The sequence below is a fragment of the Mus caroli genome, chromosome 12, assembly GCF_900094665.2.
Source record: "Mus caroli chromosome 12, CAROLI_EIJ_v1.1, whole genome shotgun sequence".
NCBI lineage: Eukaryota > Metazoa > Chordata > Mammalia > Rodentia > Muridae > Mus > Mus caroli.
In genome coordinates, this window is record NC_034581.1 from 65,648,207 (window position 1) to 65,674,144 (window position 25,938).

The window sequence follows — 25,938 nt, forward strand, 5'->3', positions numbered from 1 at the left end:
AAAAAAAATCCCAGACTGGACTGGAAAGGTGGCTCAACAGTTAAGAGCCCTGACTGCTCTTCCAGAGGTCCTGAGTTCAATTCCCAGCAACCACATGGTGGCTCATAACCATCTATAATGGGATCTGACGCCCTCTTCTGGTTTGTCTGAAGAGTGTGACAGTGTACTCACATACATAAAATAACTAAAAAGAAAAGAAATCCCAGTGTTGCAACCCCAGAATGGCTACCATGGACAGCGGTCACCATGAACTGGAGCTGACCCGACTACTGCTTTGGCCTGTGTGGTCAAGTCCCCTGACCATTTCATCCAGACACACTCACACATTTCCGGCTCACCATTCTATCTTTCTAAGCCATTGTGCAACTCCAACCTATACTTGGGCAAGTCCTGGGGTTCCAGGAGATGATCAGGCCCCTCCTTCTCCTGGTTCCTGGGACTTAGAAAGTTCTGCTGCACCCCAGGGATCTCTGCCCTGGCAAGGCAGGATGTGCACCAGGTCTCAGCCTTGGGAAAGGGGAAGTGAAACCACCAAGAGATGTAGAATTCTGAACAAAGAGACGGGACATGAAGGCTACTTCAAGAAAACAGCTTTTATTTGTGGTAGCACAAACCAGATCAAACTGTTTACAGCCTTTTTTGTTTTTGGTTGTTCGAGACAGAGTTTCTTTATATAGCCCAGAGTGTCCTGGAACTCACTTTGTAGACCAGGCTGACCTCGAACTCAGAAATCCACCTGCCTCTGCCTGCTGGAGCTAAAGGTGTGCGCCACCAAACCCAGCTTGTTTACAACCTTTTATATGATTTTTGTTTGTTTCCCATACATGGCAAAATATAATTTCACTGGCTATTTTAAAACTTTAGGGTGTGATTCTACACTTGATCTTAGCCAAAAAAGACCGAGAAGCGATTAGGGTGGGATTCTAAAAGTGCTAGAATATAGAGGAAGCAAGGTCACATCATATATAAGCATTTTAACAAAGACTGGACCACATGGCGGTCCTTGTTCTCCCTCCAAGGTCTTTGGGAAGGCGTGCTAAGCAAGTGCTCAGAATAAGTGCCTGTTGTGTGCTCAGTTCAACGGGAGGGACATTTATATAACCCACATCAAGGCTCAGGGACAAGACAGAAGAGGCAGGAAGAATGTAAGAACCAGAGGAAGCCAAGACATGAAACACTGACCTGTGACCTGTGTTGCACCCTTGAACTTCATGGTAGCTATGATAGCCTCTACTCAGGACGTGAACAAGATAGGGTCTGTCAACATCCTGTCAGGAAGGGACAGGGTCACATGGGGCGTCACTTCTCCTAACAGTAGTTACACAGTTAATGCTTGGTGAAGGGAAAGTATAGTCTGTAAACAAACCCACATAAACACACCGAGCGGAGAGGAAAACCATTGACATGGGCACAAACAACGGAATACATCAAAATAGAAATGGCGATCAGTAGAAGAATAAAAAAAAAGAAAAAGAAAATAACAAAAAAGCCGGGTACAGTGGCTCATACCTGTAACTCCAGCACTAGGGCCACAGAGGAACTAAGGCAACATGCCAGTCCTAGCCACATGAGCTCCTGCCTCAAACAAAAACAAAATACTAGACAAAACAGGCTAATGAAGGATTAAAGAAAATGCTTACAACTTATAAAGCTCAGAAAATAAGCCACATACAAATATGTTAGGATGGGTATGATGGCCACCTCTTTTCATCCCAGCACTCATGAGCAGAAGCAGGTGGGTTCTGTGAATCTGAGGCTAGCCTGGTCTATAGGCCAGACAAGGATATTAAACAGTGAAACCATATCTCAAAACAAACGTCAACAACAAAAAATAAAAATCAGCCGGGTGTGGTGGCGCATGACTTTAATCCCAGCACTTGGAAGGCAGAGGCAGGTGGATTTCTGAGTTTGAGGCCAGCCTGGTCTACAGAGTGAATTCCAGGACAGCCAGGGCTACATAGAAAAACCCTGTCTTGAAAAACCAAAAACCAAAATAAATAAATAAATAAATAAAATCACCTTCAACTTATACTCACACCTCAGACTCCAAGCCATCTAAAACTCTAGAGGGAAAGTGTCCACAGGACTCCAGCATGCAGCTGACTCTAGCAGCTCCACAACACAGGCCTCTTAACTTTGCTGATCTCATCTTTTGCTAGGCATCCTTTCTCAAGTGCTTCCTCTATGAAACATCTTTTCTCAAACACTCTTAGTCACAACCTTCCACTTAACTTGAAAGACTTTTAAGATCATTAACCTTAAAAGCCTTCATCAACATACACTAACATTTTCCTGTTTTTTGACTTGTTTCTTGGTACTGAAAATATAATTGAGGACCTTGCGTATACACTCACAAGCATTACAAGCCAGCTAAAACAAGCCCTCAGTTCTGCTTGCTTAGGTTCTTTTTATGATGGTCTTTGCCTTTCATCTCAGCACTGAGAGACAAGGGCAGGAGGATCTCTGGGTTTAGGGCTAATCTACACAGGGATTCCAAGACAGCCAGGGTTACTTGTCTGTCTTGAAAAACAAAAACAAAAACAAACAAACCCCCAACTATTCGACTCTCCTAAAGTACTTAGATTAACTTTCTATGCTTAATCATGCTATGTGTCTTACTTGCACTTAGCTCCCTAGGCATAGACCTTTGGAGGAATGTCATTAACTAACCCAGATCTACTTTAATTCAAATCCTGAAATATGCTGTCCTTCTAGTTTGAATTACCTGTGGCCTTAAAACCAACAACAAAATCCACAGGGTAAAGAAAAAAAATCATATCGACATCCACACACACCACAGAGTACGCTTTAAGTACCAACAGCAAAACTGGTTCTGGTTTTTGAACCTAGAGCCTTGTATATGTCAGGTACAGCACTCTTACAATCAAGACCTATATCTCTGGCGCCCAAAATAATTGTTTGATTACAAGTATTTAATCCCCTCAAAAAAACTCTCAATTGTTTGGGAAGCAGCTATATTCAACCTAGCAGTCAATTCTACTTCTCAACAAATGCTGATGTATGCACATGCATACATATGTAACATGGCCAATCTCATTTTCCTAATGATGACATAACATTTACATACTAGAACCAAAGTTTTCAGTACAAGTAACAAATCCTAGGTCTTTTAGACCTGAAGCAGCTTAGTTCTTTTCCTCACAACAACGTCAATGTCCTTCTGAAAGACAGGAACTTCTTTTTATCTTGAGCCATGTTTTACCTTAAAGGTGCAGAACATGCACTTATTTATAAAAAATTATGGGGGCTGGAGAGATGGCTCAGTGGTTAAGAGCACTGACTGCTCTTCCGAAGGTTCTGAGTTCAAATCCCAGCAACCACATGGTGGCTCACAACCATCCATAACAAGATCTGGTGCCCTCTTCTGGAGTGTCTGAAGACAGCTACAGTGTACTTTCATAAAATAAGTAAATAAATAAATTTAAAATAAAAAAAAATTATTTATCTTGCCCCTGAACACTCTTCATCAAAATGGACTTCTTCTACCAGGCTTTTAAGAAGAGTAAAAGAACCAAATACACAAGCACGCACACATGAACACACATTCAGTGTTCTATGAAAAAAATATTATAAAAAGTACTATTCAAAAATTGAGCCCAGAAAAGTGAAACCCCATCTGAAAAGAAAAAAAAAAAAAAAAAAAAAAAAAAAAGTCCAAACAATCCAGAAAATGGAACCATATAAATGTGTTTAGAGGAGGGAGGGACAGACAGACAGGCAGGCAGGCAGGCAGGAGGGCGGGCCCAGGGATGAGATGATCTAGGAAGGGTGCTAGCTGCTAGGCTGATGACCACGAGTCAGAGCCTACACTGTGGATGGAGAGAAGTAACCCTCCCACAGCTGTCCTTTCAGCTGCACCCACATGCCCACTGGCCCCTGAAAGAATGTTTAAAAGGGGGGAAAACAAGCTTTAAAAAAAAAAAAGAATCTCAATTTATTTTTTCAATAAAAAATACTAAACAGGTCAATTAATTACATTCTCAATGGAATCTATGAACTACTCTTTCAAAATAGTTTATTTCCACAGTTTATTATTAAATTTTGAAGAAAATTAAAGCTGTTGGTCTTTTGCTAGGACAGTCTCAGCTAGCTACTAACTTTTCCTGACTCCTCCACCATCCCATGTATCCACGTGGCTCTCACCACTGCCAGCTCCGCCCACCTCCTGCTTCCTTCAGCATCAGTGTCAGCGTGCTCAGGAATTCCACCCTTACTTCCTGCCCCAGCTCTGCAGTAACTTGTGTACGGAAAGTGCTGTATGCACAAATTAGCTAAAGAGGAGTCTCTGCTCTATGCTTGAGCAGGTAAAATTTATCTGCCAATCTTTGTAAGTCTGTTTGGACTGCATACCAAACCGTAATAGGGCTTTATAAATCCTCATTCATGCCACATGAAAGGATGACATGTAATTCTAAGTCATGAGGACCTGACAGCCAACAAGACTGCTGGCTTCTGCAAGGACACTCATGTCTCCGCCAGCCTCCTGAGCTGTTCCTGCACAGGGGGACCAGCATTCCAGTCACCTGTTTTTTTGTTCTTCTGGGTCTCTTTTTCCACATCATCAGCCAAGAGTCTCTAGAAGTCTTCCATGGTCAAACCTAATCTTAATTAACTTTGAATGAGTCCACAGCTGTTCATTTCCTGTAGAAATAAAAGTATAGCCTTTTATGCAATGCAACAGACTTCCTGACTTCCATTCTGAGATTAACACAGCCTTAAAGTACATAGACTGATTTTATTCAAGTCGTATCTAAAATCTAGTCGTTTTCAGCAGCTGTGCTACCTGTCTCATTGACATTAAAAACAAATGAAATTAATAAAACATTATAATCTATCTTTGGGTGATCTCATGTCCCCCCTTCTATTTTATAAACATCTCCTTTAAAGTGAAGTTAGATCTTTCCATAACTGCTTGACCTACAGGATGTAAAGGTATGCCTGTAACATGTTTTATGCTAGATTTTATTGGATACATATTATGGAGTCTTAGTCCATACATATCAGTCTTAGTCCGTGAAGGTATCCCTAAGATAGCCATCACTTCTAATAAATATGTAATTACAAAATCAGCCCTTTTAGAACTTAAGGCAGAGGTCCATTAAAATGCTGAAAAGGAATTTTTCAAACTCTATATAATGAAATTCCTGTCAAATTTCATCTCCTTAGGTACCTTCAGGGTCACTCCCAGCAGGCAATGGAGCTTGATTACACAAAGAACAAGCAGGACGATTATTTCTAATTTCCTTGGCTTGTCACCAGGCTACAAAACTACTTATATAACGCCTTTTATAAAACACTGAAGTTTCTAATACATTTCCTATTACTAACTAGTCTACAGATTTCCTGGTGCCAAGGGTCCTGGCAAACCCACATGAGGCTGAGCATGGATTATATATAATGGGTGATCTGTTTCCAATTACCTGTTGTAGTTGTATAAAAAACAAAGTTAACTCCGAATCATCTGGATTAAGTTCAGCAGTTTCTATCTACTAAGCAAATATTGACAGTAAGTGACTGTAGTAAGTGATTCTGGAAAATCTAGTAGAACCATGAGAGTAGCATATAGATTTGATTTCTTTCCTTCCATCTCCTGACTTATAGCCCACCATTCCTAGCTTACTGGCATCTAGATAAAGGGTGGGAGCTTTAGAAACTGGTGGTCCTCTTACTGTACTCGGAAGGGTCCAGTTAGTTCTTTTATAATCTGAAGTTGCTTGCTTTTTGAGGTATTTGTTATTAATTTCTATAAAAAATTTAGTATACAGTCTTTGCCAATCTTCACTGATTACCCAGGAGGTAATTTCAGCATTAGTATTATAATCTCTGCTGGGTCTGTTACTAATTGAACAAATCTTATTCTTTCCTTTACAATCAATTCAGAAATCTTTTCTATATAGGTTTTAAACTTTACTGTTTATGTGCTAAAAATATCTATTTTAAGATATTAACTTCTCTCTGCAGACGTAAGAATTCCTGTGGGAGAATGAGCAGAAGGCAAAATAACTGATTTAAAAGATCCTCTAATTTCTGGTCTACCACTTATAACCTAGCATTCCACATCTCGGGCCTCTCCTTATCTACATTGGCTTCCTGTTAATGTGAGGGACAAGGACAAAGAGATTTCCTTTCTTCTGATCTTTCTTAGAGAGGGTACAGTAAAGTGTGATTGTTACAGAACCTATTGTAACTAGCTCAATGATGACAACTAAAATCAAACCATTAGTTGTGGTGGCCTCTGTAAGCCATATTACCTCCAAAGTGCTAGTTGACAGGTTTGCATTACCAGGCCCCTGTGATCTATTCTTAATGGGTTTTCTCAATCTTCATATTATGTGTACAGTGAGCACACGTGAACACACAGGGCACTGAAGCCCAGAGATTGATGATGTCAGGTGTCTTCCTGTATCACTTGCCGTTGTTTTTTGGAACATGTTTCCCTAATACTATTAAGCTCATTGACAGGCCACACCGGGTGGCCATGGAGGTCCCAGGGAGCCTCCTGCCTCTGCTCACCAAGGAATGGAGCTACAGGCATGCCTTGCATCCAGCTTTGTATTATGCATGGTGGGGAGTTGAACTAAGGGCCTCATTATGGGTCAGCAAGATTTATACCCACTAAGCCATATCCTTAGCCTAAAATCTATATATTACTAACAATCAAAAATCAGATAAATTGTAATATTAAAAATTTGAAGACCAAGATAAGATGTTCAAACATTTTCAGAAAAGAATTGCTATTAGATGTAGTACATTATCTTATTATTTCACTTACTTTATATACAAATACACATATAATTCATGTTTATACACATACAAGGTACAAAATGATTAAGAGTGATTCAAAATAGTTTGCCTTTTGCAAACAGAGTCTCAAACTAGAGAAGAGCCAAATGCTTGTCAAAGCAGTAGGGTGACAATTTTATGTAAATTGTCCTATAAGGCTACCAAAGTCCTGCTGGGACCTACTTATAGGAGGAGCATGGGAGGCTTTAAAGAAGACTCCAAGGATTTGTTTTTAGTAACCGAAATGTCACTTTCTGTACAGCAAAATGTTGCAATGTAATAATGCCTCAACTGCCAAAATACAAAATAAAAGCTTTTGAGAAACTACTAAGTTTCCAATATGTATAGCTTGAAGAGTTGACAGTTCTGCCATGTGCAATAGGGCTAAGACCTGCAGGCCTCACTAGATGGGAAGCTGAGGTAGGAGACTTAGAGAGCCTTGAGTTCTGGGCCAGCCTAGGGAACAGAGGGAGGAAGTAACTCCATCTGTATACATACATACACAAGAACAAACACATACACAAGAACAAACACATACACAAGGGACAAACACATACACAAGAACAAACACATACACAAGGGACAAACACACACACAAGAACAAACACACACACAAGAACAGACACATACCCAAGGGACAAACACATACACAAGAACAAACACATACACAAGAACAAACACATACACAAGGGACAAGGTCCAGACGAGCTCGGACTACCAAAATCCTGTCTCCAAAAACCAGAGTCCAGAAAGGAGGAGCCCAGAATGGGTGAGCTTGAATATTACGGATGCTTTTATCTGTGGCTTTCTCTAGGGTATAACACCAGGAAGCTAATTAAACCGACTCATTTGAAAGCTTGAACTAACAAAACATCTTCAACAACCAGTCACGTAGCCTAGTATTTGGCTCTAGTCTACAGAAAACCTCAGCACACACCTGGCCCAAGTCACAAGATTTCAAAAGACACGAGGACTCACCTCTGTGATACTTTGGGTTGTCATGGAGGTGTCTGTTGTCTTCAGCACAACTCTAGAAAAACAAACAAAAATCCTCCATCAACTGTTTACTCAACCATTTTCTAGTTTTGTGCATCACCAAAACTAAGCAGATTTTAAAAAGATAGACGTGACTTAGTAAAACTACCACAATACACTTCACAATCTTAACAAATTTTGAAAAAAAAAACAAAAAACAAAAAAACAAATATTAAATAGTTGATATGGCGTTAGTTCAGACGTACTCAATTGGGCAATTTACTGGGGTTAACATTTCACATCTTAATTTAGTGCATAGGCTGTTACCCAATTGTTAAGTTTTGTGTCATTTAACAAGACAATGTGCTGACGACTGAATCCATGTCTATCTGGTCCAGAAAACCCTTTCATCTACGAAACTGTCGTTCCTTCCAGGAGCATGAATACTTTCTTCGAAAAAATAGTATAGCATACGCCTCATGCAGTGACAAGAGTCGCTTGTCTAAGGTCATAGTGGCAGCAGCGTCTGTCCTGGCAGGCACATTCCTCAGCATTCCGAAAGCCGGGGCTTCCACCTTTCCTCCTAGCTTCACAGTTGGAGGAAATACCTCTTCTTCCCCACGCAAGACGTTTCAGGAAACCACACCTCCTCCGTCTTTACCAAGGAGGCTGCCACCTTGGGCCCTTGGTGTCTGCAGATCGCAACCCAGCTTCCGAAATGCAATGTCAAAGGGAGACAGAGCTATGCCGGGAGGAAGGGGGGGGGGGTGTCAGTAAAATCCCGCCATCCCGAGTGAAGGGGCGCAAAGGGCCGCTTAGTCACCTACACGTGCGCCCCCGACCTCGCCCCCTTCCTCCACGCCCCCCAGCCACGCTCCGCCGCCCGCGGACAGCGGCTCCCATGGCCGCCCTCGCTTCCGGTGCTCCCAGCGCTGCGCCACCCCCGAGGCCACCCGACACCCGGAGCCTCCGACAGACTTCTCGGACGACTCCGTGACTCCTCCACCCTTCGCTAGGCGTCGTCCTGGAGGGAAGGGTAAGCCGGTGCCACACTGAAACAAACCTACCGGAGAGAGTCCGCGTCCTTCCCTCACAGAAAATGGGATAGAGCTGCGGGCTGCTGCTGCCGGGACAAAATGGCGCCGGGGAACCGGTTAGGCGCAGGCGCCTGGGGAAGAGCCGGCTCCGCCCCCGTGAAAAACCCTGGCTGCAGTTCTGGATTCCGTTTCCATGGGACACGCCACCGCCCAATCCTCGTGCGGAACTGCTCTTCCTGACCCCTCTGTTCTCCAATCAGTGTTCAGTCAAGCACATCCGGAGTCGGCTCCTCCAATCAAATTTTTGGGCTCTCTTACTCAATCCTCTATCCTCCAATAACGTGCGTGTTCGGATCCAGCCAATCAGAAGTGGAAGCTATCCTACCTGCTGTTTTCCGCACCAATCATGGAAGTTTCACAGCTACATCCAATGAGAAAGGCAGACAGCGAGCTCCAATCCGAAGCTATTCAGCGTCATGAGCAGCCAATAGGAGTTCGTGTAGAAGCGAGTCTGCTCAACAGCTTGTTATTTGGTGGATTGTGGCAGTAAATCGGGGCGAGTGGGGGAACCCGGCGCAGGAACTGCCGCTGCGGCCGGGAGCGGTGCTGCCCGGACGGGGACCCACGGCGATCAGTGGGGTGGCAGACTGGAGAGCTGACAGCGCTCTGCACCCGCAGTAGGTAGGTGGTCAGCGGGGGCCGCTGAATGGGCAAAGCGGCGGGAGCAGCTGCTGCCGCGATGGGGTCCCGGTGCAGTTGGGAGCTCCGCAGGCGGGGAGGGGGATGCAGGGCGGGCTGTGCCCGGGGCGCCGGGCAGCGATCGCGTCCTAGAGTCGCGGCGGCAACTGCGGGCACGACCGCCTCCGCCGCCTCCCCGGGAAAATGGCTGTGGGGCTGGCCGCGCCGCTAAGTTTGCTCGGGAGGAGCGGGCTGCCGGGAGAACCGGCCCCCAACTCTGCTGTGCTTCTTTGGCGAGGACCCGCTGCTGGACCGCGGAGATCGGGGTGCCCGCGCCTCTCCGGGCTGTACAAAAAGTTGAGGCGGGCGCGGGAGGAGACGGCCGCTGCGGCGGTGCGGCTCGCTCCCCTCCCACACCCTGTCCTGCCGCCTCCCCGCCCCGCGCCTCCCCCGCCGGGTCCCCCCGCGCCGGCCGCCGCCGCAGGCCGCCGCCCCTGCCCCCCGGGTGAAGGAGCGCTTCTCCTTCCTGACATGGTGCAGAGCGGAGGCAGGAGAGCAATGGCGCCGTGACACTCCGTTGCTGCCGCCGCGGGCCGGGCCGGGGCGGGCCGAGGGGGCCGAGCGGCGGAGGCGGGGCGCGCGCTAGAGTCGGGGCCCGGCGGGGCGCGGACCCGGGAGGCCGGGGCGCAGGGGCTGCGAGTGGCCGACGAGGCGGGGGCGCGGTGGGCCGGCCGGCCGGGCAGGGGCGGGACGCGCTGCCCTTTGGCGCGCGTGGGGCTCACTGCCCGCCAGGCTTTGGCTGCCCGACGGGGGTCTGTCCCCGGGGGCCGCGGAGCTCGGCCCCTCCCCGCCTGCATTTGTTTACTTTCTTTCCCGGTCTCACCCCGCCTTGGACTGATCCTCTGCCTCTCTTTTCCCTGCTTTGGCTCTAGCGCCCGGGAAGAGAACTCGAGGAAGCTGGAACCCCACAGGTCACCAGTCAAGATGAAGGTAAGTGGAGCCAACTCTTCGTAGCCTTGTGCCCCGGACGCTGCCAGTCCGGAGGCTGCAGTTGGGGAATGGCAGCGTTTTGTTACTTAGAATTGATTTCTTTACTAAGAACCACTTTTAGGAAAATGACATGTGAATGGGTGAGGTGTGTGTGTGTGTGTGTGTGTGTGTGTGTGTGTGTGTGTCTGCAGTTGGGGAATGGCAGCGTTTTGTTACTTAGAATTGATTTCTTTACTAAGAACCACTTTTAGGAAAATGACATGTGAATGGGTGAGGTGTGTGTGTGTGTGTGTGAATGCAGGCGGTCCAACACTCTCTAGCAGTTAGCACTTTGAGAAGATCGGTGCAGTCTTTCGATTTTCAAACACTTCAGTGTCAAAAACACCTTTCAAGAAGAAAAGCTTTTGTCCTGCTTTGGTTTTTGCAAGGTTGTTTTGTTTTGTTTTGCTTTTGCTTTCTTTAAAAACCTATACTTCCCTCTTTCCACTACCGATGCCATTTTCTAAAAGACTTGTTATGTAGCTTGAGTAACAGAGATAATCTGTTCTGTATATTTCTTGGGAAAGAAAGTAAACTAAGGTGATGACAATATTTAGATTGGTTAGTTCAGTCTTCATAATATATATCTTAAAACGTGGATTCTATGTGTAGCTTTTGAAGCTTCCTAATCTTACAAACATCAGTGGCCGCCTGCTTGAAGGGAAAGGAAGCTTTCATAACATTCTTCAGAATTAGGTAGGATACTGTGGCTCTTGTTTGTTTCTGGTCAGATACTTACCAAAAAGTATTCCTCTTCATTTTTTATTCTTTTTAAGTAGACTGACATTTAAAAGTGCATGATTAACGTTGTACTTACTGTTCGGTGTGTGTGTGTGTTAAAATAGAAAATATATAGTTGTTTTTGTTTCGGTTATTTTGAAACAGTATACTTTACCCAGGTTAGCCTGGAACTCAGGATGTAGACTCTCAAGGCTGACCTTGAACTCCCTTGACATCCTCCTGCTTCTGCCCAAGTGCTGGCAGGATGAGCATGCTATATCATGCCTGACTCGGTTTAAGTGTATTACTTTCTGAAATTCTCAAACTTCCTCTTATTTTTTTTTTTTATTTTGGAGTGACACAACTTCCTTTAATATAACTTGGGAAAATGAAAATTTGTTTCCTACTTAAAATATTTAAAGTTAACATTGATATCTTTGTACATATAATGTTGAATTGGTTGCATGTATACATACAGCTTTTGAATTAGGTAACATCACAGACTGAAATAGCAGTTGTCTGTTACTCTCAAGATTAAAATGATTTATAGATGGAAGTTTCTTACATATTTCAATGTATAATTCTGACCATGACTATTTCCTGTAAGTGGGTGTTTTCTTTCTTTCATTCTTTCTTTCTTTTTTTTAATTGTTTTGTTTCCATGATTTCTCTATGTAATAGAGAATATGCTGGCATAGAATTTAAAGAGATCTTGTTGCCTCTGCCTCCACCTCCTACCATGCCCAGCTACTAAGGTCTAAATAAAAATTATTTTAAGTATACTGAGACCAAAGCTGTAAACTAGAAATGGCTGCAGCCTTTAGCTATCAGTTTTCATCTGTTGAACTTAGATTTAAACCTTTCCTATGCAACCTTCAGCCAAAGCAATTTTGGAAAGAGGTTTCTTAGTTTCTTGTGTATAGAGATACATTGTATCAAAAGATAATGCTTTAGCCAGGCTTGCTGGCCCTGGCCTGTAATCCCAGTATTTAGGAGACAGAGACAGCCTGCACCTTGTCCCAAAAACCCAAAGCAAACAAAAGAAGATGTTACTTTCCTAATCTGTCTCACTAAGCATTTAATTATGTATTGTTAATATTAACTTTGTAGCAGTATTTCTCTTTAATGTAGAAAATAGAATCACCTGGGGGCCCCAAACTAATAAAATTTATGAGACATTCAATATAGATATATTTCTTCTTTTTATTTATCTTTCTCTCTCTTATATATTAAACTGTAGAATTTTTTTAAACATGTACTTCAAAAAAAAAAAAAAACCTTTTTTTTTTTCCTACTGGTAGTTTCCAGTTACAACTTTTACATCATCAGGAAATGAGTACGTAAAATGAAATAGTGTTAATAAGTTGTTTGCTTTAGGAGGATTTTGCAAATTATCATTGTTGTTAAGCAAATAATTTCAATGTTCTAGTGACTTTAGATGTAGTTCCTTTTGGTGCTGTTAGAGGTCGGGTAAAGGCGACCAGTAGTGATGTTTGGCATCTCTGTTCTCTCTTCACAGGCGGCAGATGAGCCTGCCTACCTGACAGTGGGAACTGATGTCAGTGCCAAGTACCGAGGGGCCTTCTGTGAGGCAAAGATCAAGACTGTGAAAAGGCTGGTGAAAGTCAAGGTAAATGCGCGAAGGCTTTGTAAGACAGCCCAGGCTTGTCTGGCTGTCTCTGAGGACACAAAGCGGGTTATTTGGTGTACTTCGAGTGACAGCAGGCAGAGTAGGGACAAGAGTCACTCCTGTTCAGTGCAGCAGGCTCAGTACATTGAAAAGATTGCAGCCCATGGTAGCCCAGAGGGAGAGGTTGAACATTGTCAGCTTTCTGTTGAATCAGTGCTGGGGCAAGTATCATTGCATACTAAACTGAAAGAATGTATTTAGAACTGAAAAATAAAGAACTCGAGCTGAGAAATGATTCCAGAGGGCTTCATTTCAGGCTAGCAAGGTGTGATGCTTGCGTTATTTGGATCATTCCTGTTTATAGGAGCGTACTGGGGCTATCATTTGGTGTCTCCCTTTCTTAATCAGATAATGACAGTTTCAGTGATTAGGAAGAACAAAGAAGTAAAATTATGTTTTCAAGATAACATTAAAAATGATTCATGGAGTTGACACGCGCATGTGCGTGTGTGTGTGTCTGACTTTTTTTTTTTTTTTAAGATTTATTTATTTATTATATGTAAGTACACTGTAGCTGTCTTCAGACACTCCAGAAGAGGGCGCCAGATCTCGTTACAGATGGTTGTGAGCCACCATGCGGTTGCTGGGATTTGAACTCTGGACCTTCGGAAGAGCAGTCAGGTGCTCTTACCCACTGAGCCATCTCACCAGCCCGTGTCTGACTTTTTTTAGACAATTTCTGGTGACCATCCTGCCTTTGCCTCCTGAGTGTTGGGATTACAGACGTCAGCCTCTATGGTTGGCCAAGACGCTGATTTTTTAAGACCAGGGAAAGCTAAAGTTAATACATTTCCAGTAGAATTAGGAAATACAGAAAAGGATGGGTTGATAAAGACCTGCAACCTTTGAGAAATCTGTTTACACATTGCTTTCCTATAGATCTTTTTTTTTTCTCTTTTTGAGATGGGGTCTCATGTAGCCCAGTACAATCTCAGCCCCACTAAGCGTCTGAGAATGAGTTTGAACTTGGTCCTCTTGCTTCCATTCCCAAGTGCTAGGATCATAGGCTGAGGCAGCACGCTGGTTTTTATAGCATTGATGGTAGGATTCAGCTTCGTTCATGCCAGACTCCCTTTGCCTCGTGAGCCACATCGCTAGCCCCTGTCTGCTGTTCTGCATACTCTGCTAATGTAGGTACAAGAGCATCTTCATGTATATAACTATTCTTAACATTGTAAAGCCATAAAAGATGACTCGTGAAAGTCCTTGACAACTCTGCACACACTGTCTACAGTCTTCCACACTGTGTTGTGCTCGTCATTGTATGATTGCTAGTATTATTATAATCATGTTTCTACAGTTTGTGATATGCCCTATTCAGCTACATATTTGATTTCATTTATCTATTTAAGATTTGTTTATTATATATGCAGCAGTCTCCTGCATGTATACACCTGCAGGCCAGAAGAGGGTGTCAGATCTCATTATAGATAGTTGTGAGCCACCATGTGGTTGCTGGGAATTGAACTCAGGATCTCTGGATTAAGAGCCAGTGCTCTTAACCTCTGAGCCATCTCTCCAGCCCCATATCTGTTTTCTTAGCAGAGTTAAGTACTGTGAAAAGGAGAGGACAGCTCAGAGTTTCTGTTTCTACTCCTGATTCATGCAGGAGGGCTTCATGTCTAGGGGTCACACAGAGTCTCTGGAATGTGGATGAAGAAATGACAGACGAGTGAGCTAGTGTACTGGTGCTCAGGATGTGCCTTCCAGACCAGGAGCATTAGCCCAGCTTAGGAACTTACTCAGAGGGAACAGACTCAGAGGGACTCTGTCGCAAAGATTCTGAGTGAAAACCTCTGGGACTAATTTAACAAGCCTAACGTTTCCAATACAATCAAGATTTAGAAGGCCTTGGTCTCAGAGACTGTGACTCAAGTAGTCAGTAGACCCAAGTATGAATCTGCTAGTGACACTTGCTTGTTAGGATGCCATTTGACATTTTTATCTTCTTCATTTCATACAGCCTTTTAACTTTGTAAACTAGAAATGTAGACTGCTGAATATTTGAGAGTCATTGACAGTTTTAACCTTTAAAATATACATATATATATTATTGTGACTCTTAGTTGTTTATTTAAAATAATATGATAATCATTTTAGGACTTCTCATACACTCCCATTACCCAGAATTTCTTACTCTGCTGTGCTTTTTCCCTGTATGTGTGGTGGAACTGAAGGAACAAGAGCATCCAGAGGGATACTTTGTTGTGACTGAATTGCTTCTAGTTGTATCATAAGACTTTTTTCTTGAGACAAAGTTTCTTTATGTAGCTTTGGCTGTCTTGTAACTCTGTGTAGACCAGGCTAACCTTAAACTCACAGAGATCCACCTGGCTGTCTGCATCCTAAATGCTGGGATTAAAGTTATATGCCACCAGGCCAGCCTCAGGGGGCTTAAGGACCACAAGAGCTCTGTTTTTAAGTAGGCAATAAAATGTGAAGGTTTTAAAAAATATTTTGTGACAGTCAAAACCTTTTCTGACTTGTTAAAATACACTAGAAGCAGTTTTCCATTTTTATAGTTCTCACTGGATTATAAATGTATACTTTGTCCACTGGGCAAGCAGTTATTAAGTGGCTGTAATATGCTCTGACACTTGCTAACTATAAGGGGGAGAGTAATGAAAGAGGGCTCCAGCCCTCAAGGAGCTCCCAGTTAATGAGAAAGAGGATAAACATAAATACAAGACAGTGTAATAACTGTTCCTGCAGAGGTAACCACGGGGTATTAAGGAGGCATCTGCAGGGTTACTATAGATACATTGTTTCAAAAGTAACTTCCAGATCCTTTTGTTTTCCAGGTACTTCTGAAGCAGGATAACACAACACAGTTGGTGCAAGATGACCAAGTAAAGGGCCCTTTAAGAGTACGTATGTGGGGGGGAAAAAGAGAGAGAGAGAGAGAGAGAGAGAGAGAGAGAGAGAGAGAGAGAGAGAGAGAGAGAGAAACTTTTGCCTAGTTCAGAATCAAAAATAGTGAACCATAGGTAAATGCTATCAGTTTTCAAGCTCCACTCTTACACACACTTGAATTTCTATAGGCATGTGAGTCAGAAAACAAAATACAGATATATAATAGTGTAAGTTCATGATATTACAATGATTGCATCCTTTAAGAACATCAATCATAGCTGGATTAGTTATTTATTTAATTCTTTTCTTGTTTTGTTTTGTTTGAGTTGGTGTTTTAGGTGGTCTCTTAGCCTAGGCTGTCCTAACACTGTAGCACAGACCTCTGCCTCCCAAGTGCTGGGATTGCAGGTTACCGCTGTGCTTGGCTGACAGAGGAGTGTCATGCTTTCTCTTGTCTTTTGTTTTGAGTTTAGGGACTGAATATGTGCATACATATACATATATATTAAGCATGCTTACTTGTTTGTTTGTTTTGAGACAGAGTCTTACCATGTAGCCCTGTTTAGCCTGGTGCTTACTATATAGGACAGGCTAGACTTGAATTCACAAAAATCTATCTGTGGGGCAATGCTGCCTTGCCCAGTTTGACTATATTACTGTTTTTTTTTTTACATTGTTGCAATATTTAAGATGATGCCTGTGACATGTCAACTACCATAACTTTTCTGTTCTTCTGATTTATCAAACTATATTTGTTTCATTATTCAATTTGACGAATAGCAATATTATATTTTCTATTCATTTCTATTTATGCGGTAAGTCTTTGTTTTGTCGAAATACCACTTTGGTTAATATCTGATATACAAAGGCTTGGAAGCTGAAAGAAGTTTAACTGGTCTGTTCCTCTCTCCAGCTGAACGTTTATCTGAAAGGTCCCTTAAATCCAAGTGTTGAATCCTGTACTCAGTGTTTTGATGAAAGAAAACCAAGAATTTTCGTTGTATTATGGTTTCATTTTAGCTTATTGGAGGTAGTGCAATGTGGGGAACAAACTCTGAAGTAAGATATTTAGTCAGACTTGAATCCTAGACTATGCAAATTCTCTTTAATTTGTAAAATACAAGTAACAGTTCCCTTAATTATGCCAGAGAACTTTGGGCTCCAATTACACAATGAAGACTGAAGCATCCTAACTGATAATTCTGCCTTATTCCAGCTTGTGTATTTATTAAAAATTTCCTACTTGGATCACATAGTTGGTGGAAGGTGTTTGGTCTGTACTTTTAAATCTTGTAAGAAAAGCTGGCTTTTATGTTTTAGGTTGGAGCTATTGTAGAAACAAGGACATCTGATGGATCTATCCAGGAAGCCATTATCAGCAAATTGACAGACGCTAGTTGGTATACTGTGGGTAAGTAGTAACTTGACATATGGCTTTGGCCATATGTTATAAATACATTTGTTATAAATTTGTTATAAATTTGTTATAAATACAGTGATGTTGTGTGCATTGGCAGGGACAGGCATTCTAGCCTGTGACCTTCCTGGCTATAGCTAGCTAAAGCTGTGGTGGCATTCAGCTGGGAGCCAAAGCAGGTATCAGTTAGATGGCTTGCAAGTTTTTCTCTTTATCTAAGAGTACTTCTGTTGCACTGTGCTTGGACGTCTTGTCTTCAGGAAAGTAACTTTTTTTTCATAAGGCAGTCTCCTATTATTTCTGTAACTGCAGTAAGGGTCGCACAGGCATTATCCTTGTTGCACTAAGGATCATGTAGTTGTTACAGCAGAATGTGAAGATGGGACACGTTCTGCCAAGTAGATTCCAGCCTACGTACTTGTAGCTTCATGTTTGGTCATCTGTGTAGTGGATTCTCTTGTCAGGACCTTTCAAGAAGGATGCATATAGTGTTAATATGAATTCATTCTGATTCTATGTATAAATTTACGCTGGTCAAGAGTGGTGGCAAATACCTTTATTCCCAGGATTCAGAGGCAAAGGCAGGTGAATCTTGCTGAGTTGAAAGCCAGCCTGGTCTACATAATGAGTTTCAGGCCAAGCGTGAGTATAATGGTCCATTCCTGTGATCCTAGAACACAGAGGCAAAAAGCAAGAAAATCTGTAGTTGGAGACCGTCCTTGACTGTATACTGAATTTGAAGCTAACCCCCGGGGTACATGAGACTCCCATCTCAAAACAAAACTAAAACCCGAGAGAAGGAGCAAGTGTCACAGTATATGCAAATTAAGCCTTCAGCGTCGCACAGAAGTGCTGAGGTTCTATATACTGAGAGAGGAGAGGGGGGGTTGTTGGTTTTCCGAGGCAGGGTTTCTCTGTGTAGCCCTGGCTGTCCTGGAACTCACTCTGTAGACCAGGCTGGCCTTGAACTCAGAAATCCGCCTGCCTCTGCCTCCCGAGTGCTGGGATTAACGCCGTGCACCACCACTGCCCGCTACTCTATCTAACTCACGCTTTCCAAGGGCTGTTTTCAGAACTTTGACTTCTTTGGCTTCCTGGAAGCCGTGGTTCCTGTGGTTCTGTTAGTCTCAGCTGTATGTTTTTCATTGAGCTAAATTGATAAACTATTATTGATAGTTTTTAAGGCCTTAAAAACTGCAATTAAAGCCGGGCGTGGTGGTGCACACCTTTAATCCCAGCACTTGGGAGGCAGAGGCAGGCGGATTTCTGAGTTCGAGGCCAGCCTGGTCTACAGAGTGAATTCCAGGACAGCCAGGGCTATACAGAGGAACCCTGTCTCAAAAAACAAAAAACCAAAAAAAAACAAAATAAAACAAACAAAAAAAACCCTGCAATTAATAATAATAATAACTGAGATTAATTTGATAGAAGTATGCTATATTAAAGGCTTGGTAGCTACAGAGTTATGTGAGATTATGGGAATATTCAAATACTGGTGGTATGTCCTCTGCACCACTCACTCGAGGCTACATTCAGAACCTGTATGATGCTTTCTTTACCTGTGCTCTGCAGAAGCATACCTGTGCTCTGCAGAAGCATACCTGTGCATCTTCACATTTTCTGTTTTTGTGTTCTAGAATAATCATTGAATTCTAAGTCTGTTCTCTACACGAATAGCGTTTTGTCAGTTCTAGAAAGTAGCTGCTAGTGAGTATTATTTACAGTGCTCTTCTGTGGTGGATAAGTTCAGTAGGTCTTAGGGATGCCAACGCAAGCTTTCTTTGTATGAACATCCTGAATGATTCTGACGCACGCAGTTCATGTAGAGAAAACAACCCATATGGGCCAGTGACATGGCTCAGTGGACAAAAATGGTGGGTACAAGCCTGGCAACTGAATTGGGGTGAACACCAGAACTAATGGAGTGGGAGAAGAGAACTAACCCTCAAAATGCTCTCACTTCTCCATGTGTGCGGCATATGTGCACACACACTAAACATCACAGAGCCGGAGGGCTGACATACTGTTCTTGCAGAGGGCCAGAGGTCGGTTCTCAATAGTCTGCTTGGGCAGCTCACAACTGCCTGTAACTCTAGCTGCAGGGGGTTTCAGTGCCTGTGGTCTCCATGGTAACCTGCACATATGCCTTGTAATTAAAAGTAATAAAAATATACCTTTAATGAATAAATATTACCAAAAAAGAGAGACGGGTGGTAGGGGGAAGAAGGAAGGGCGGAAGGCAGACCACACAAAAAGAAACACTTATTTGGGAGAAAAACTAAAAATCACTGGAGCACAGTTACAGTTCAATGATAGAGTGCTCGTCTGTAGGCTGGGGTTGTGATCTCTCTACCATAAAAAACGCAACCAAAAGAAAATCATTGGGTTTTGCACTTAAATGCATAAATGAGGTTGCTCTGTAAGTGTTTAAGGTTTTAAAGTCACTATTCACTTAAGTACACTCAAGATACCACCTTACTGTAAGTAAAGGCTTACAAGGATGTGGACCATTCAGGGCTGATCAGAGGGTGGGGAATATAATCACAAGTGGAAAGGACAGCGTTGGAGAAAATGAGATGTGTGATCTCTCACAGGTCATAAAGTTACTCTGTGCGTGTGTGTGTGTGTGTGTGTGTGTGTGTATCTGAGAGCGTTTGAGAGAACACTTAATTGTTTTGTCTTCTGAAGTTTTCCTTTAAATTTCTAAAAAGTATTTAGTAGATAAGAAAATTCGGTGATCCTTGTGCCTCAGTATCCCTGGTCGCAGCAATCTTGGGGTTTCATTTGCTTGTTTGTTCCTTGGAGGGGTTGTTAACAATACTTCTCACCCGATGTGATGGCTCCTTTGTATAATCCTAGTACCTGGGAAGTTGAAGTGTGAGACTTCCTTCCTTCAGATAATTTTCTTCTGCTTTTGTGTCATGCATGTCTGCCTTCCCCTAGGCTCCTGCTTCCCTTCTCACGAGTTTCTTTATAGTTTTATTTCAAACATGTGTGCATACTCGCGTGCACGCACACACACACACACAGTTGGAGTCTAGGTCTCATGAATACATAGCACTTGTCTTTCTGAATGTGGTTTATTTCCCTTTACGTAATGACTGTGAGCTCCACCTATTTACCATGCGTGTCATGATTTCAGTTTTCTTCATGACTGTGTGAAATTCTGGCATCTGTGCGCCACAGTTTTGTACATCTAGGCTGTCTGATTTCCTCACTGTAATGAATACTCTGCAGTGAAGATGGACGTGCCAAGCGTGTGTCTGGTATGTTGGCTTAAGGTCCAAGCATGATCCAGGAGGTCACGGAGTAGTTCTCTTTGAGTTGGAACCTCGGCGCGAACTTCCCTAGCAGCTGAGCTGGTGCGCTCTCTCCTCCTTCATGCCCCGTTCTAAAGGTTCTTCTTCCTCTGTGTGCTTACCAGAATTTGTGACAATTTGTTTTTGATGACAGCCTCTCACTAGGGGAAATGGAATCCCAAACCACTTTTAATTCACATTCCCTGATGGCTGAGGACAGTGAGTACTTTCCCAGGGATTTCATGGCAGTTTGCAGGTTTTTTTCAGAACATTGCACTCAGTTCATTAGCTCAGTTATTGAGTGGATGCTTTAGTTTGTTTTGGTTTTGTTTGAGTTTTGCAGTTCTTTATATATTGTAGATATTACTAATTCCCGGTCTGGCATATAGTTGGCAAAGACTTTCTTTCATTTCTAGGCTTTCTTCCGGGTTCGAAGCTTTCCGTGTAGAGCTCCTCCAGCTCTTCGCTTAGGTTTATGCCTTGGTGTTGCTGCTTTAATCATGAGATTGTTCAAGTTCTTTTTCTCAGCAAGTTCATATCACTAGATCGAAAAGCTAATGAGTCTGTGTTGATTTTTGTGTCTGGCTGCTATGCTGAACGTTTTTATCAGGCCTGGGAGTTCACAGTTCTGAAGAACATGCTCCACAGCCATGTGGGCATGTCACACTGCATGTGTGGAAGTCAAGGGACATCTCAGCCACGTGGGCATGTCACAGTGCACGTGCGGAAGTCAAGGGGCACCTTTTGGGATTCAGTTCTTTCCTCCTATGCTGATCCCAGCATTCCCACTCATGTTAAGTTGGCCCACAGTTCCTTTAAACCCCTAAGCATCCTCGCCTGCCCTTCATTACCTACATGTTCAACTGAATAACAGTAATCGAGATAGTGTGTCTGATGAGAATACTGTAGAACCAATAGCACAGAGCAGACAGCTCAGAAATATGTCATGAGCATGAGTAACGACTTCAATAACTGTTTTGAGAACACTAGACATTGTGTGAAGAATGGAACCAGACCTTTATCTCACACAGCACGTGAGAACAACAGAAAAAGGATCAGCTGTAAACTGAAGATCGATCAGCCTGCTCTTTCTCCATCAGACGTAAGGTCTCTGTCAGAAGCTGAAGTGGACTTGTTACTGTAGCGGAAAGCTGAAGCCAGCACCTCAGTAGACATCCTCAAAGGGAAAGCACAGCCAATGCAAGCTTGCTTTAAATCAGCAGTTCCCATCCTGTGGGTCGTGACCCCCAAAGACCACGGCAAAACAGATACTTATATTACAACTCATAACAGTAGCAAAATTACAGTTAGGAAATAGCAACAAAAATAATTTTCTTATTGGGGTCACCATAACACGAGGAACTGTATTAAAGGGTCACAGCATTAGAAAGGCTGAGAACCACTGCTCTAAGTAATGACATTTTGATTAATGACTGAAAGCACTTTTTAAATTATTTTTAATTTCTATGTGACTGTGTGTGTTTGTGAATTTCTGTGCATCATATGCATACAGGTGCCCATAGAGACCAGGAAAGAGTATTAGATCCCCTGGAAATTGGAGTTATAGCTGATTGTGAGCCACCCCGTGGATGTTGGGACCTGAACCTCTGGGCCTGCTACAAGAGTAGCCAGTGCTCTTACCTGCTGAGCCATCACTCCAGCTCCTGGTCTGTGACTTGTTTATTGTTCGTCTGAGACCCCAGCCCTTCCTAGTCACTCTTCGCTGCCTGACCCAGCTAAAGCAGCTTTGTTCTGTATGTTTCTTCTACAGTAAGTAGCCTGTATAGGTCACTGTTTAAATATTATGTATATGGTTATTTTACCTGCATGTGTGTGTACCACATGTGGCTGATGTGAGGGGTTCAGGAAAGGATGTCAGATCCCCTGGGATTGGAGTTAAAGACTTCATGGAGTTATGAGCCTGTGTGGGTACTGGGACTCAAACCCAGATCCTCTGGAAGAGCAGCCAGTGCTCTTAACCACTAAGCCATCTCTCCAGCCTCCCATTTCATCCTTTGTACTGTGTGTTTGCTGTTCCTGCTCTGTGCTTAAATGTTGGATACTTAATAATCATGTTATTGAGACATACACTTTCAGGACAGTAGGATGCTTGGCATATAGCCTAAGGGCGGTGACATAAGCAGTATCACCTAGGTGTGTGCTGAGCTGTACCATCTAGGATTGTGATGATCTCACAGTGATAAAATCACCTAGCCACACCTCACTCCAGACAGGCTCCATGGCTGATTGATGTGTGACTGCATTGATCATGAAGGAAGTTAAAACCGTCCTGAGGTATCATCTCATACTTGTCAGATTAGCTGTTACCACAAACACAAGATGTCTGCATAAGAATGTAGGGCGGAGGGGACCTTTGCTTGCTGTTGGTAAGAGTACATACAAAGTAGGGAAACCAATACGGAGAGCAGTGTGGAGGCTCCTCATGAAACTAAAAAGTGAACTTTTGTTGTTTTTCCAGACAGGGTCTCTCTGTGGTAACCCAGGCGTGATCAAACTCACAATCCTGCCTCAGCCTTCTGAGTGCTTGGGATTATTAGGCATGGGCTACTATCGACACTTGATACAAAATAGACAGACCGTATACACATCCAGCAATGGCACTTCTGGATTTATGTCTAGAGAAATATGAGAACAGGCTTCAGAGAACTTTGTGTATTTCTGTGTTCACTATGACTTTCTTTGTATGCATGGTGGTATGGAATTCCCCTAAGCCTCCATCAGGGGTGACTAGGTAGACTGTAGTCTGCTGCCATGGGATATGCTTGGGCTCAGGGAGACTGGAAATTCTTCCACTTGCAGCTGCATAGATGAATGTCGTGTTCAAAGATACAAGCTTGACATAGAAAATCAAATACTATACCCTGTCATTTGTACTTAGAGTTCACAAAGGTCCAACTCACAGACGGTGGGATGAAGGAAACTGGGGAAGGCAGGGCTGAGGACTGAGGGAGATTTCAGTCAGGAGGAGTAAGTGAATGGGATGTGGTTAGTGCCTGTATCCTAGCACTTACGGCACTAGCACCGGGAAAGCATCTTGGCCAGTTACTAATAGTGCACTGAGATAGACTTTAAATATTTTCACCACAAAAAAAATGTGAGGGATTACATGTGCAAGGATGTTAGCTTATACACATGTATTACGAACATCATGTAAAATGCCATAAACTTCTATATTTTGTTTTGTCAGCTAAGTAAGTAAAAGTAAATGATTTATTTGTTTGAGTCAGGGTTTCTCTGTGTAGCCCTGGTTGTCCTGGAATTTTTTCTGTAGACCAGGCTGCCCTTGGTCTACAGATATCCACTTGCCTCTGCCTCCCATGTGCTGGGATTAAAGACGTGCACCACCACCACCTGGCAAAGTAAATGATGCTTAAAGGACAATTCATTATACCTAAAATATGCATATTTAAAGTTTTTACTTCGTTATATGAAATATTTTGTTCCATCATAATTGCTGTGTGTATGTATATATATGTATATGTATATATACACATATATATGTATATACTGATAATTTTAGTTTTTTGAATTTTTTACTTCCTCTTCCTTGTAGCAAGCCTGGGAACAATAGCCTAGTGTACAGTAGGCTTGTTACCTAGGGTGGTGCACACTCATTTTATACTTACTCCTCAGACCTACTGTCATTGATCCTTTTAATTATCTTGGAGGTCATTAACCTGCTTCTATATTTATCTATAAAAAGAAAACTGTGATTTCTACCATGCAGATGCTGTTTTGTGGGGCTAGCATGTGGTTGAAGTTTAGTAAGTGACAGTCGAGTAAAATATCTTTGGATGGTTGCCTTACTTTAGGCATTTATTATCCCATGGTGTCAATCAGTTTTAGGATAACAGGTAGACAGATCGTCTATACTTAGCAGCATATTATATTATGTTACATTACATTCCCCTGGATTGTCTGTTTCCTTGCATTCTAGAGGAGTGCGGTTAGGGTGTACATATTTGTTTGCATTTGTCTAATTAGAATGATTACTGTTGCCTTGGGTCTTAGCTTTGCTGTTTTTCTGTAAATACGCTTTTGTTTCTGTATAATATCAGATGTAATCATTTTGGGCTGTGCTGAAATGTCCAATGAATTATCTATACAAACATCTCTACATCTTGCCATGTTTACCCCCACCTGATTAAATCTTTGTAGTCTCACACGATATGCTGGAAATCTGAGAAGTTCCTGAGAAAGGCCAGCTGACTCCACTTGTTTTGAGACATTCTTCCTGTGTAGCCCATGCTGGCCTGGAAGTCAGGGCAGTCTCCTGCCTCGGCTTCCCACATGCTGGGATTCCCCCACACCTGACTTTCACATCACTGATGGCCAGAGCTATCTTTGATGACAGAGATGTCAGGGTTAGTAAGTCCGTTATGATCTTGCGCTCTCTGTGGCTTCGGGAAAATGGTAACATTTACTAACAAGCGTGTTAAGTACCCAAATGTATGCATCTGTATAGTGTGGGTTAAAAATCTCTTTTAAGATTTCCTCATTATATAGCCCTGGCTGGCCTAGAACTTACTGTGTAGACCAGACTGGTCTTATACTCACGAAGCTCAGCCTGCCTCTGCCTTGTGAGGGCTGAGTTAGATTCTTAGCCTGTTTCTCTTTGTTCATAGAAGATTCCTGTGTAAGATGACAAGGTAGCTGTTTGCACCACAGTTCCTTTTAAGAAATCCTTTTTGGGGCTGGAGAGATGCCTCAGTGGTTAAAGCACTGGCTACTCTTCCTGAAGACAGGGCTTTGAGTCCCAGCACCCATATGGTAGCTTACAACTGTTTATGAGCCCAGTCCCAGGGGGTCTGATGCCCTCCTCTGGCTCCCATGGGCACCATGCATAACTATGGTGCCTAGACATACATGCAGACAAAACATCAAACAAACAAACAAACATAAAAGATTTTTAAAAAGACAACAAGAAATCCCTTTGTTGTTGGTTTTTTTTTGCAGTATTTTCAACCCATAATAATGGGTGTTGAAACAAAATGAGTTTTTCTCATCAAAAGTACAACTTTATATCAAAGTGATTATTTATCTATCAAGAATTAAGGATAATGTTATTGAAGTTTCTTCATCAGAACATTCTAGGGTTTCCACTGATAAATGATAAAACACTATGGAGAATATTTTCTTATATAAGTTTGATAGTGCCAATTGGTCTTAGTTTTTTTAGGTTGATTTATGTGTATAAGTGTCTTGTCCACATGTATTTATGTGCACCATGCACATGCCTGGTGCTCACAGTGGTCAGAAGGTGGTGAGTGCCCTGGACCTGAGGCTACAGATGGTTGGGAGCCAGCATGTGGGTTTTTGGAACTGAACCTGGGCCCACTGTAAAAGCATCCAGTGAGCTTAACTGCTGAGTTTTCTCCCCAGCTCCCTATTGGTATTAGATTTTTTACCTTTTCT

General features: G+C 42.8%; 1 protein-coding gene and 1 long non-coding RNA gene across 6 annotated transcripts in view; one reads left to right on the plus strand and one right to left on the minus strand.

Moving 5' to 3' along the window:
• Positions 1-3,930: 3,930 nt before the first annotated feature.
• LOC110306781 lies at positions 3,931-9,171 on the minus strand. 3 transcript variants are annotated; one of them, XR_003838440.1, is made up of 4 exons: positions 8,847-8,957; positions 8,388-8,521; positions 7,783-7,834; positions 3,931-4,662 (listed from the first exon to the last, which is right to left on the minus strand). It is a non-coding gene; the product is annotated as an uncharacterized LOC110306781 (long non-coding RNA). The 3 variants fall into 3 exon arrangements; XR_003838439.1 differs by having other exon boundaries at positions 8,254-8,521; XR_002379311.2 differs by lacking the exon at positions 8,388-8,521 and having other exon boundaries at positions 8,847-9,171.
• Positions 9,172-9,330: 159 nt separating this feature from the next.
• Arid4a (AT-rich interaction domain 4A) overlaps positions 9,331-25,938 on the plus strand; it is a 68,020-nt gene continuing 51,412 nt past the window's right edge. For 2 of the 3 annotated variants that reach the window (XM_029484880.1, XM_021179405.2), the window contains exons 1-5: positions 9,331-9,497; positions 10,427-10,484; positions 12,763-12,873; positions 15,735-15,800; positions 17,107-17,197. In XM_029484880.1, coding sequence (XP_029340740.1) covers positions 10,479-10,484; positions 12,763-12,873; positions 15,735-15,800; positions 17,107-17,197 — 274 coding nt within the window. In that variant the 5' untranslated portion in view covers positions 9,331-9,497; positions 10,427-10,478. Of the gene's footprint in view, positions 9,498-10,269; positions 10,485-12,762; positions 12,874-15,734; positions 15,801-17,106; positions 17,198-25,938 lie in introns of those variants that run through there. The other variant, XM_029484881.1, reaches the window with a different exon arrangement.